The 12,010-nt window shown below is 34.1% G+C and overlaps 3 protein-coding genes across 5 annotated transcripts in view; 1 reads left to right on the top strand and 2 right to left on the bottom strand.

Moving 5' to 3' along the window:
• Window positions 1-2,631: 2,631 nt before the first annotated feature.
• On the top strand, window positions 2,632-5,753 carry LOC116023013 (neuroguidin). The gene is made up of 8 exons (XM_031263947.1): window positions 2,632-3,034; window positions 3,194-3,281; window positions 3,681-3,860; window positions 4,065-4,238; window positions 4,441-4,614; window positions 4,713-4,867; window positions 5,052-5,175; window positions 5,540-5,753. Exons 1-8 carry the CDS (start codon window positions 2,988-2,990, stop codon window positions 5,549-5,551), a joined length of 954 nt encoding a protein of 317 aa, XP_031119807.1. The 5' UTR covers window positions 2,632-2,987; the 3' UTR covers window positions 5,552-5,753.
• Window positions 5,697-8,000, bottom strand: LOC116023014 (transcription initiation factor IIA subunit 2). Of its 2 annotated transcripts, none has more exons than XM_031263948.1 (4): window positions 7,906-8,000; window positions 7,612-7,759; window positions 7,341-7,391; window positions 5,697-6,062 (listed from the first exon to the last, which is right to left on the bottom strand). In XM_031263948.1, exons 2-4 carry the CDS (start codon window positions 7,738-7,740, stop codon window positions 5,922-5,924), a joined length of 321 nt encoding a protein of 106 aa, XP_031119808.1. In that variant the 5' UTR covers window positions 7,741-7,759; window positions 7,906-8,000; the 3' UTR covers window positions 5,697-5,921. The 2 variants fall into 2 exon arrangements, with proteins under 2 accessions (XP_031119808.1, XP_031119809.1); XM_031263949.1 differs by having other exon boundaries at window positions 7,896-7,986.
• Window positions 8,001-8,499: 499 nt separating this feature from the next.
• The window catches only part of LOC116022801 (probable rhamnogalacturonate lyase B), a 7,129-nt gene continuing 3,618 nt past the window's right edge, over window positions 8,500-12,010 (bottom strand). Inside the window, exons 7-15 of one of the 2 annotated variants that reach the window (XM_031263681.1) lie at window positions 11,564-11,734; window positions 11,324-11,479; window positions 10,829-10,935; window positions 10,639-10,729; window positions 10,106-10,247; window positions 9,773-9,929; window positions 9,430-9,546; window positions 9,203-9,329; window positions 8,500-8,860 (exon numbers count right to left, since the gene is read on the bottom strand). In XM_031263681.1, coding sequence (XP_031119541.1) covers window positions 8,624-8,860; window positions 9,203-9,329; window positions 9,430-9,546; window positions 9,773-9,929; window positions 10,106-10,247; window positions 10,639-10,729; window positions 10,829-10,935; window positions 11,324-11,479; window positions 11,564-11,734 — 1,305 coding nt within the window. In that variant the 3' untranslated portion in view covers window positions 8,500-8,623. The remainder of the gene's footprint in view (window positions 8,861-9,202; window positions 9,330-9,429; window positions 9,547-9,772; window positions 9,930-10,105; window positions 10,248-10,638; window positions 10,730-10,828; window positions 10,936-11,323; window positions 11,480-11,563; window positions 11,735-12,010) is intronic. The other variant, XM_031263683.1, reaches the window with a different exon arrangement.

Genomic DNA, 12,010 nt, shown 5'->3' with positions numbered 1-12,010 from the left:
CACAATGTATCATGAAGAAAAAAAAAAAGATATTTTTTTAATACTACTCATAACTATTTTCTTAACCTGCTTAAATTTTGTAAGCAATTTTAAACTATTATCATTGTAGTCATTTATTTTTATCATTTTCATATATATATATATATATATATATAATTAACTATAACTAAAAAATTAATATTCTAAATTATTACAAATTATCTTGTAATTTCGGTAGAGTCCAACTACATCTATTCTACGCTATTGGCTCGGGCCAATTTACATGGCAAAAAAAAAATAATGAGACAATACGTTTTATGTGAAAACTTGAACAAATAAAATTACGAGCCTTTTTTTGGCTTGACTAAACAAAAATCCACTATTACTATTGAATTATACATATTCTAACTTACTGTACTTAATACTATTGAAATACGAATTAAATATATGAAAGAGTAATGAGATTAAGAAGCTAACTAAGTGATAATAATGTCTGAAAGTCCACTAACATTAAAGGTATGACTATATGAGGTTAGGAAGCTTTGGTTGGCGTGGGTGAGTTGGGGGTTTTGGGGGGGGGGGGGGGGGGGGGAAGGGGGGAAGCCCTTCCCCCACATTAAATAAAGTGTTATATATTTATACTAAGTAGCAATAAGACATAATGATAGTAAATATTAATATAACTGACGTGACATCTATTGATTTGATACTTACATCAGTCACAACATATGTAAGTTATTGAGGTGACGACTAGCAAGGTGATGGCGGAGTTCACCTATCTAACTATGATGGTCAACAAGTCTACTAATACGGAGGTCAGTAAGTTTATAGACACTAAGGTTGGTAGGTATACCAACATGGGGTCACAAGTCTATAGACATTAAGGTTAGTAAGTCTAATGATACGGAGCATCAACAAGTAGATATACAAATTAAATAAAGTGTTATATATTTATACTAAGTAGCAATAAGACATAATGATAGTAAATATTAATATAACTGACGTGACATCTATTGATTTGATACTTACATCAGTCACAACATATGTAAGTTATTGAGGTGACGACTAGCAAGGTGATGGCGGAGTTCACCTATCTAACTATGATGGTCAACAAGTCTACTAATACGGAGGTCAGTAAGTTTATAGACACTAAGGTTGGTAGGTATACCAACATGGGGTCACAAGTCTATAGACATTAAGGTTAGTAAGTCTAATGATACGGAGCATCAACAAGTAGATATACAAATTAAATAAAGTGTTATATATTTATACTAAGTAGCAATAAGACATAATGATAGTAAATATTAATATAACTGACGTGACATCTATTGATTTGATACTTACATCAGTCACAACATATGTAAGTTATTGAGGTGACGACTAGCAAGGTGATGGCGGAGTTCACCTATCTAACTATGATGGTCAACAAGTCTACTAATACGGAGGTCAGTAAGTTTATAGACACTAAGGTTGGTAGGTATACCAACATGGGGTCACAAGTCTATAGACATTAAGGTTAGTAAGTCTAATGATACGGAGCATCAACAAGTAGATATACAAATTATTCGGGTCGAACAAAAATAAATTTGGGTCGTATCTATCATGACCGCTACTCCGCTAGACCACTAGCCCACTAGGCCAGAGAATTGCACATATAGACCCCTAAAGTGGTTAGAGCATCCATACTAATGGACTTTTGGAACAGTGAAAAAATTGGGATGACTTTTAACGGATGGGAGGGTGTATTATTATTATTATTATTTTTGAAATTTTTAGTCATGCAAGTGTTGGTTTTTGGCCGGAGAAAGAAATAAAGAAAAAAGTTGGGAAAATGGGATCACTTCATATGGACTCGTTGAGAATGATTATGATCTAGTTCATGGCCTATTAGAAGTAGAAGGCGCTCTGGTGGGATCTTCGCGGACAGAAAAAAATTGCAGTCGGTTTGATAATGATCGAGTGACATTGCTTCTTCGGTCCGAACCGAGGAATCCATTAGATATGATGCAAAACGGATCTTGTTATATCATTGATCATATATTTCTCTATGAAAAATACGAATCAGAGTTTGAAGAAGACGCCCTTGACCCGCAACAAATAGAGGAAGATTTATTCACTCACATAGTTTGGTCAGGCGCACTGATGCGCCAGACTGCACGCGTCAACTGGGCGCTTGGAAACTTTATTTTAAAATTTTTTTAAAGTTGTATGTATGTCAACTGGGCGCTTGTATGTATGTTTACTAACTCAAAGTATCAGTCTACGTTTTCTTTTTCTTTTTTTGTTTTCTCGTATTTCTTCTTGCCCATCTCTCCCTCTTTTTAATATGATACATTAAAAATCGTGCAAAATATTCTTTTAAAAAAAAAACGTGCAAAATATGACATGATATTGATACTCTTAGAAAAATGTACATGTAAATTCTTATGATAGATGGTATAATGAGACTCAACCACGTAGACCGACTCAAGAAAGCAACTAATCAATGAAACACAAAAAAGATACACAGATTAGAAGTCCACACTCCACATGATAATTTCCTTAAATTTCCAGGTTTACATTCCCAAATCTCAATACATATTGGGTTGCACAATTGGGCATGGATCCGAACCCGGATAAATAAAAAAAACCGAGCCGAGCCCGCGGGGCTAGGGTTTTAGAAGGGGTTTTCTGCGTTTTCGTACACTAGTCCAAGCTCATATCTACAACCCTAAATTTATGCAGGAGAACGCCGGGAAGATCAGACAAACAAAGAGCAATACCCAGCTGATCAAGGCTGTGGGATAGGCGTTAGGGTGTATCGCAGCGTTTTCGGGGAAAAAGGAATGCAGGGATCAAGCTAAAACAAAGCAAGACGCGCACCTATCCAGCATAAGAGGAAGGAGGAGCTAGCTGCATAAAAGATACAAGGGTAAAGACATTGCCTCAACCTCTCACAATTCGTCGATTACATTTACAAACCTGAACTACACAAGCTTCCCCTAACTGGTAGATTGGTAAAATCTATAATGACCGAGGCTAAGACAACATCGGACATGGACGAAGGAATTAGCAGGCAAGTTTTTTTTTTTTTATATTTTTGTTTCATATTCTAACTGTTTCAGAATTCAATTGAATTGGATTTTTTTTCTCTGGAAAAAGTTAAAAAGGTATACTTATTCTACATAGCTTATGTTCTGTGTGTGCTTTTTTAATGTCTGGCTGAATGATTCAGACAAGCTCCTCAGCTGATTGGGGTTCTGAAGGAAATGAAAGAAGGTTTGGATACAGTGAGGTCCAAGGTGCAGGCTTTGACTACAAAGGTATTGAGCTTTTGTTTGTCTCAAATCAGTTTTCAATCGTTGGTTATCATACTTTTCTTTACTGATTGTTGTAAATGGCAACAGATGTTGCTAATTGCTGGATAAAAAGAGCTGATATTTACTTTGCTCAGTGGATGGGCTATCTTTTCGTTGTTGCACAATTAACTTTCGTGTATGGTTTTCAGAAAATTACTGGATAAAACCTAATAGGAATATAGGATATTAGTTATGCTTTGTGAGGAAAGAATGTTGGCAAAATAGAGAAGTAGGAGGTCGGTTTCATTTTTTTATATAGTTTGATATTAATTTCTTCCTTATGAAAATAGGGCTAAAGAAAATGCAAAGCTTATATTAATATATCCCTTTCTGTATGTTGAACTTTTGCATTTCTTTTGGTAGGTCAAAGCGAATCAGTTTCCCACTGCAGATGGGATAAGTTATCTTGAAGCCAAACATCTTTTACTTCTGAACTATTGTCAGTCACTGGTCTATTATTTGCTACGCAAGGCCAAAGGGCTTTCGATTGATGGACATCCAGTTGTTCAGAGTTTAGTAGAGATAAGACTTTTTCTGGAGAAGGTATTATAAATGACCCCAAGTTATTGTTAAGTCTTGGCTTGCACGATTTATCTTTCTTCAATTTTATGTTGCCCATCTAAGTTGGAGAGGAGAAAAGAGACCCCCCCCCATCCCTCACACACACACACACAAACCTTTTTTTTTTTTTTTTTTTGCTTTTACTTAAGTTTTTCTGTTTTCTTTTCAACTCCTTGCTTTGTGCAGATGCGTCCAATTGATAAGAAGATGCAATATCAAATTCAGAAACTCACTAGAGTAACTGAAAGTGTATCTGAGAAATCTGTTTTGACTGAAAAAGGATCAGATACAACTCAGAAAGAGGACCTGTTGAAATATCGTCCAAATCCTGAAATGCTCACCAGCAAAACAACACCAGAGGTGAGTAACTTACATAAAAGAATAAGTGATAGTGTTGTTTTATTATATATTTTTTCTTTCTTCTTTTCATAAATGGGTTCAATTGGTCGAAAAATATATGATTAATGGCACGAAAGTTGCGCCAATGTGAACTTTCCCTTTAAATAAGGGGAGCAAAATATTTGTCTGAGTGATTCTGATTCTCAATATCTGGCATTTGCAGGACTCTACTGGTGTATATCGACCACCAAAACTTGCACCTGCTATCATGAATGAAGATAAGACGTCAAGGCAGGAGAGAAATGCTTTGAGGAAGGAGCAAGAGATGCTTCGACAGGCTAAACAAAGCACATATATGAAAGAGTTGATAGATGATATTGAGGGAAGACCCGAAGAGGTGTGTGACCATTTGGTTCATTTCTGCTATTTATTACTCCATATCTCATTTTTGGATGGCCTCGTGTTTTTGACTATATCTAATCATAAAATGTGCAGTGGAGAGAGGCGGTTGGAACTGAGAGTAGAGAACTTAAACGGTACATGGCTAAGATGGAAAAACGTGCACAACAAGAAGAAGAGCAATTCTCTCGTGCTCCTCTCACGAAATTGGAGAAAAAGAAAATGAAACATCTAAAGAAGTCACGAAATGGGTAAGCCAAATTAAGTTAAGCTGTCTGATTGGTCTTTGATCATTCATGGATTATACCATCTGGTTGATCTTTAGTCTTCACAGATTTTTGGCCTGTTAATTTCAAAATTGCTTATGCATGTGGTTCATATTTGATATTTATCGACTTATAATCTGGTTTACCAATTGATTTCTGGTTGTGACAGGTTGCTTGGCCTGACTGAGAGTTTCTATGATGAGATCAAGACTTTACCTTTTGAAGAAGGTGTTTCCGATCATAAGGACTTGGGAAGTAGTGCTACTGTTGAAAGAAAGCAGAAGAAACGTAAGGTAATTGTGCAGAAATGATATTTGTTTATATTGCTTAATTGTTGACTCATTTCCTTCAAATTTTCCTTTATGGCTGGACACTATATACTGATTAGCTTAACTGCAATCCATATGAATTCACGTGATTTAAGAAAAATATTTTGTTTCGAGGATTCCTTGAAATATTTTGACTTTTGGGGTTTGTTTTATGGATTGTCCTCTCTCTTGTCTTCTGTTTCCCAAATTATCATCCATACACAAGTCAGCAGCTTTTCTTAGTCCTCTTTATTAAAGTTTTGGTGTTCTCTTATTTGTCCATATCAGATGACTGTTAAATATGCCCTACACTCACCTCTTTGTTCTGACACTTAATGCCCCCTTGCAGAGAAAGAACTAACCAACTCGAAGATACTGGACCAACAGATTTCACTTGAGGAATGGTTAAATGCCTCTTCATATAGTTTATCAAGCAGGAATTGCTTTGGTTTTTTTTTCCTCAAATGTTTGTTACTATTAAAAATGTATTCTACAAGGCAAGAAAATTTAGCACATTACCTTGAGAAATTTTGGATAAATAAAGAGTAGTGGGTGTTTTACAACAGGTATCTCAATCCTGCCTGTAGCCTGGAAATATAGCTCAAGTAGTGAATTCCTTGCTCTCCCTCTCTTAGATCAATTGTCTACATTACCCAAAACATAAATACGAAGTTTTTGAAACATTTTTATCATTCAGTCTTCACGGGGCAGTTTCTTTCATCATCCACTCTTCACTGTGAGAGCAGTTTCGAGTCACACGCCACAATCTTAACGCGACTAACATTCTCCTGGATTTCCTCGCTCTTGAATATAGCGTCTTGTAAGATGAAAGTCCATACATTGTCACAGAATCTGTAAGTGTGAAGATGACCCTGCAGCAAATATTTGGAAATTTCATAGCATTAGAGGTGCATCTGGAAAAATTATACTACCAATAATAACTATTGGGAATTCAACCATTACATCGAAGGCTAAAACTATGTTAAGAGAATTCTGTTAGTTGTTTTTTTGTTTAATACCAAAATGAGGTCAAATTGCAAAATCCTGCGTTCCAAATTTCCAACAAAACTGGAAACACACATCACTATGGTCAAGGGTTTTGATGCAATAACTACCAACAAGCACGAAGCATATCTAATAGTGATAACATCAAATGTTAATTCCAATTTCCAAGTGATAATGAGGCAGAGACAACTCAAAAGATGCAGTGCTTGTTTTCTACTTGATAGACAGACAACTGCACAATATAATGCAAATCACAAGATGGTAACGGAATGATAAGATGGCTCACAAGTAGTAAAGAAGATCCAACAGTCCTAGCAGTGTCAATGTTTGGTGGAAACATTAACTATACAAAAGACTGAGAAACTAAAAGATGATCACAAGAGGCCAAGCAAGAAAATTTATAGCCTAGATATTGGTGGAAGCCTACACCAATCATTGAGAGAGGACTAATAGCAACCTGTACTTATCATTTTAGAAACTAGCAGGATCAAGTTGGTGTTGGTGGAAAAGTTGAAGTTTTGGACTTGACTCTACTCACTTCACAAATAAAGGGCAATCCACTCTTTTATCAGACTATAATAATTTGTCCATATATACTAGATCAATGATGCAACAAAAATCAGGTGCATGTATACTGTTTTAATAGTCATATATCATCAAATACTATTTAAAAATAATAATAAAAAACCACTAAATTAGTGCATAATGCAAGTAATATCCACATGGGACAATAACCGAAGAGATCCCTTCGGTAAAACTATACTTCTGTAAGAAAATAAAATCATGGTGTTCATATATAGTATTTAGCATCCCTATCGCCAGATTGGCATTATCTTCTCTTTGTATTACTCTTTCACATTACTATCTTGAATATAATTCATACCTGCAATGCCTCCTAATCTCTTATGCTCTAGTATTTTTGCAACAAAATGGAACCACAATGCCATTCAAATCAACCTACTAAAGTCAGAATTTTAAAACTTAATGTTTGGACATTTTTGGTTATTTCATCAGGTATTTGAAATTTGGACTATTACTCTATTAGCAGAATAAATGAGTAAACCTTGCTTAAATAGTATGGAGCAGTAATATAATAATGTGCAATCAGCAAATCAAACAATGGTCTAAACCTACAAGAAGAATACCTTAATTGAAACCTTGCTCTTCACTTGAGACTCCAGAGCTTCAGTCATGGACTGCAAACAAGATAAAATGTGAAACAAGTCTAACAAAAGAATCAAAACTATTTATTTATTCATGAAAACACACAAAAACATACAATGCCATAAAGAACACAGATTTACAGTTAAAAAACTCAGCTTCACCGCTTGTAAGCACAGAATATTCTCAAAAAAATTATATATATGCACGATAAGACACAAACTTATGAACACAATTACACAAATAACAATAGACCTTGTCGAACTGAACGAGGACTTGGATGGCGAGTTCCGGGCTGAGGATACCATTGGAGACCATCTCGTCGAGCGTCTCCGTGAGGCACATCCCAATCGTCGATCTCCGATAAAGCTCGAAGGTTGCCATTCCTATTCCTTCACAAGATCTGCATGAAAATTGTTATTGAGCAAAAGAAAATGATCAAAATCAAAGAAACCGTGGATTCAGATTTGGAACTTCAACGCCAAAATTAAAGGCCAAATTGAATTTGAATATGAATCAATATAGAATCAGGGGAGTACTGGAAATTACGATTGAAGTTTTGGGAGTCAGAATGGTCAGGCTGTTGGAAGCTGAAGAGAGAGACAGTGCTGTCTGAAGAGAGGGAGGAGAATTGGGGCTTTTATACCCTAGCTTTTGTAGCTCAGTGCTTATATAGGCGTGCGGTGCATCGGAGGGGATGGAAAGACGCAATTGCCCTCCGATTCATATTTTATCTTCTTTTTGGGAATAATATTAGAAACTAATTTAATTTTTTCCCCATATATTATAACATCCCCAATTGTTTGGGTTTTTACCATTTTTTTCCAGTCCAGTAAGAAAAGAGAGGAATGAGAGAAAAAGGGAAAAAAAAAAAGAAAAAAGTGTTGGGAGAATATTTAAAGATGAAGGCGTTTTTGTCTTTACTTGTGGTCTCACATTTGTTTTGCAACTTTCCTTTTCTTCCTTTATAAAGCTCAACACTTTCTAAAGATTTGAAGAGTTATATAGATGAAATAAAGGGGAATTGTGCTCGCTGTTGTCACCCGCCTACTCGGCTCGATTTACGTGTCCACATTCTACATCAAAAAAAGCTTTAAATCAATCATAAGCTCGATTCACAGCAAACGCTTGTTAAAAAATTATTTCTATAAGGACGGATTTTATAATTATTATATAACTGAAGGATGAAAAGTACAAATTTTCTCAATGTACATAAATAATACATTAAAATACTTATTTGTTACTCTTATGTACTTCACTATTTAATTTATTGAGGAGGCCCCTCCAATCTAATATAATCATACATTAACCCCTGGAATGGAGAGCTTGCATTTGACTGTGTCAAATAAATGGTATTTTCTCCTTGCACCAAAACACTACTACCCAACTCCACATTGAAGACCCAATAAAGGCCATGAATTCCATGCCGTGCAATTGCATTGTCCTTCCCAATTATTCCACTTGAAAATAGAGCATCTTTGGTCCTCGGATCGTTTAGTCGAACCTAAAAAATGTTTCATGTTAAATGGAGAATTATAAAATCAAAATAATTTAATAAATACTTATAATATCAAAATCAAATAAATCTAATCAAACACTTCTTAATATGTTGGGATAAAATGATAATTAACCAGTTAATGAGAATTTATAAAGTGTCAATTTGTATCGGGTACAATCATGTATGGTAACGTTGTTTGTTATTTGGTTTGTATCATGTATGGTTAATACTTTGTCTTCATAGTATTTAGTCTGCCCAGTGTCGTATGTGATACAAATTGACATCTAACAAATTTCCATAAGTTAATAAATAGAAACAATTTTTTGGGTAAGTTAAAGATTTGCGTACTTCTAAATTGGCTTGAGCTGCTGAGGCAAGTGCCAACCTCAAAGTGTAGCTTCCATCTCGAGGGATGCTTTCAAGCTTGAACTTGATTTGCCATGTTGTGGCTTGATAGGTCGTGTCGTCCTTTTTTCTATTGATGTCAAAATAAATTAGTAATTATGACTACACACTTAAAATTTTTTTTATAATCTAATGGAGTTCAAATTTAGTGAAATAATGAACTTCTGTACCTAGTAACTTGAGCGTAAAACCAATCTTTGGTATAATCACTCTGACCAACTGTGTAGACTAAATCATCATCGGGATATAACTCTGCGTATCTCTCCCATAATCCATACTGCCTAAACCTGACCATTAATCGACACATCAATACTATTGCAATTTGGTCCATCGATCACTTTGATTAAATAATTACTCCATGGTTTCATTTTATGCATTCTGTTAACAAATATTGATTTTACTTTTATTTTATTTTATTTTATGCATTATTTGGTTTTATTAACGATGAATGATTCAATTTATAATAAGAAAAGACCAAGTTTTAATAATGAAGAAGCTAGCACAAGATTGAACCTGTCTGGATGATTAACGAAGAGCTTGTTGATGTAGTTTGGATTTGGGTCAGGAATGTAAAACTCGCGTGCAGAACGATCAGGGATGCCTATTTCCCATAATGTCGGCCCATTTCTTGGCGGTTCAAAAACAAGATCGTTCATCTTAATATTGCATCCTGATTCAAAATTAAAGATCGATTTTCACAATATGATTAATCAATTTACAAATAACTAATAAATATCATCAATTGTGACACTTGTCACATGCAATGCCATACTATTCCATAAAATATTTTTAAAAATATTGGTCAAAATAATATATATATTTTTTCTGATCTAGAGAGAATTCAACCCGTGGTTATTGCGATTTTTGATTCATTCTTATAATCTCCAATATATCCTGGGATCCATGCATACAGATTGTAGTCTCCTGTACGTATATTGGTGATCAAGAAATAGCCTCCCTCATCTGTTCTCGTCCAGAATTGATAATCCTGATAATAATAAAAAAATAAATGAACAAAAAATTATTATTTTTGAGTGGTTAAGGAAACCACAATCACTATCTGAGAGAGTGTGTAACTCCGGTGTTCCACAATCACTATATGAGAGTGTGCGTAACTCTAGTCTTATGTAATAACTTACAAATCACACAGGAGAGTAAATCGTATTATGAAAAACATACTTGACCAAGAAGACCAAGAAGAGCAAAAATCAAACTCGTGACATTCTGATACGACATTCATGTCCCCCCCTCCCTTTTTTTGAATGATAAAAAAAATCTACAACCACCCTTTAAAGATGTGCCCGAAACTCCACTCACCTATAATAATTCGTAAACCATATAAAAAAATATAAACTGTAGTATAAAGACCATAAATTCACCTTGCATTCTCTTTGCCATGATCCAGCATCCCCTGGCGGGGCCAAACCAACATATGCACCACCAGCTGGCACACTATCGCTATTAATATATCTGCAAAAAAATATATTAACCTTTTTAATTTTTTTTTAAAAAAAAAAGAGAAGAAACTATTGGTAAAATTAAATAGAAAAAAATTAATTACTATATTACCTGTCGAGGACTAACAATCTACCACTAAGGCTACCGCGTTGAGACGACGACTGAAAATCTTCAGAGGCCGGAAAGGTGTAAGGCCAGCTCTGAATTTCTACTAGAGACTGAAATGAACAATTATGAGTAAATTAATTTAATTTAATTTTTTTTTGTAAAATTTACAATTAAAATTATTATGCATGACCATACAAATTAAATAATATATTTTATTTCAATCAAAATGTTAAGCTAATGGTAAACCTAGGTGCGCACACATATATACATAAATTATTATTTATTTTTTCAAAGTTGAGAGACTAATTAATCTACCCACATATCGATCCAACTCGTAGCTTATGATTTATCTCTCTTAATGACTTGTAAATTATTATTATACATGACAAAATTTACTCAATGCACACTTTTAGGTGATAACTGTGATTTTTTATTTTTTTTTATCACCAAAAAATAAAAATTGAATAAAGACAATTAAAGTTGTAGGCAACGGGCAACCTGTGTTTTGGCATCTTCCCATAAGCGGAAAGGGTCTTCTCCTTGTACCACAGAATTAAGATATATAAAAACAGGTCCAAAAACTTTCTTCCATGGTTCACCTTGCTCAAATTTTGGCACTAGATCTTCTCCAGCATAATGGGCACTAAGAAACACCTGAAAATAATAAGAAGTTTCTTAATATATATACATACAAATTATTAGTTAATAACATGTAGGAATTAGTTCTGAAGTATGTACCGCAAGGTTAGTTGGACCAACATGAGAAGTGAGATTTTGTTTAAGCGGTCCACCAGATCGAAATTCGTCACTAGGTGTAATCTGCCAAAATCCAAGCGGTGGTTCCATACATATCCATCCATGTACCTTGTGGTCTTTGTCTTCGCACGAGTATTGATATTTATCATCAACCTAATCAACAACCATAACAAATCTAAGTTTTTTCTTTTTTTGTTATGTTATGTCTTTGTTTTTCATTTGATATGAATTAAACTAGCTCATTGATTAAACCAATCTTATAGATACATGCACATGCACACCATCTATATATATATATATATATATATATATATATATATATATATATATATATATATATATATATATATATATATATATATATATATATATATATATATATATATATATATATATATATATATATATATATATATATATATATATATA

Source organism: Ipomoea triloba, chromosome 6 (assembly GCF_003576645.1).
Source record: "Ipomoea triloba cultivar NCNSP0323 chromosome 6, ASM357664v1".
Lineage (NCBI taxonomy): Eukaryota > Viridiplantae > Streptophyta > Magnoliopsida > Solanales > Convolvulaceae > Ipomoea > Ipomoea triloba.
The sequence above is the reverse complement of the archived record's forward strand: the minus strand, read 5'-3'. Positions and strand labels throughout refer to the sequence as shown.

Coding starts and splice junctions, on each gene's coding strand:
- LOC116023013 (XM_031263947.1), top strand. CDS start 2,988: ATGACCGAGGCTAAGACAACATCGGACATGGACGAAGGAATTAGCAG. Junction 4,239..4,440: donor CCAGCAAAACAACACCAGAG/GTGAGTAACTTA, acceptor TGGCATTTGCAG/GACTCTACTGGTGTATATCG. Junction 4,868..5,051: donor CTAAAGAAGTCACGAAATGG/GTAAGCCAAATT, acceptor TGGTTGTGACAG/GTTGCTTGGCCTGACTGAGA.
- LOC116023014 (XM_031263948.1), bottom strand. CDS start 7,740: ATGGCAACCTTCGAGCTTTATCGGAGATCGACGATTGGGATGTGCCTC. Junction 7,392..7,611: donor TCCTCGTTCAGTTCGACAAG/GTCTATTGTTAT, acceptor TCTTGTTTGCAG/TCCATGACTGAAGCTCTGGA. Junction 6,063..7,340: donor AGAGCAAGGTTTCAATTAAG/GTATTCTTCTTG, acceptor TATTTGCTGCAG/GGTCATCTTCACACTTACAG.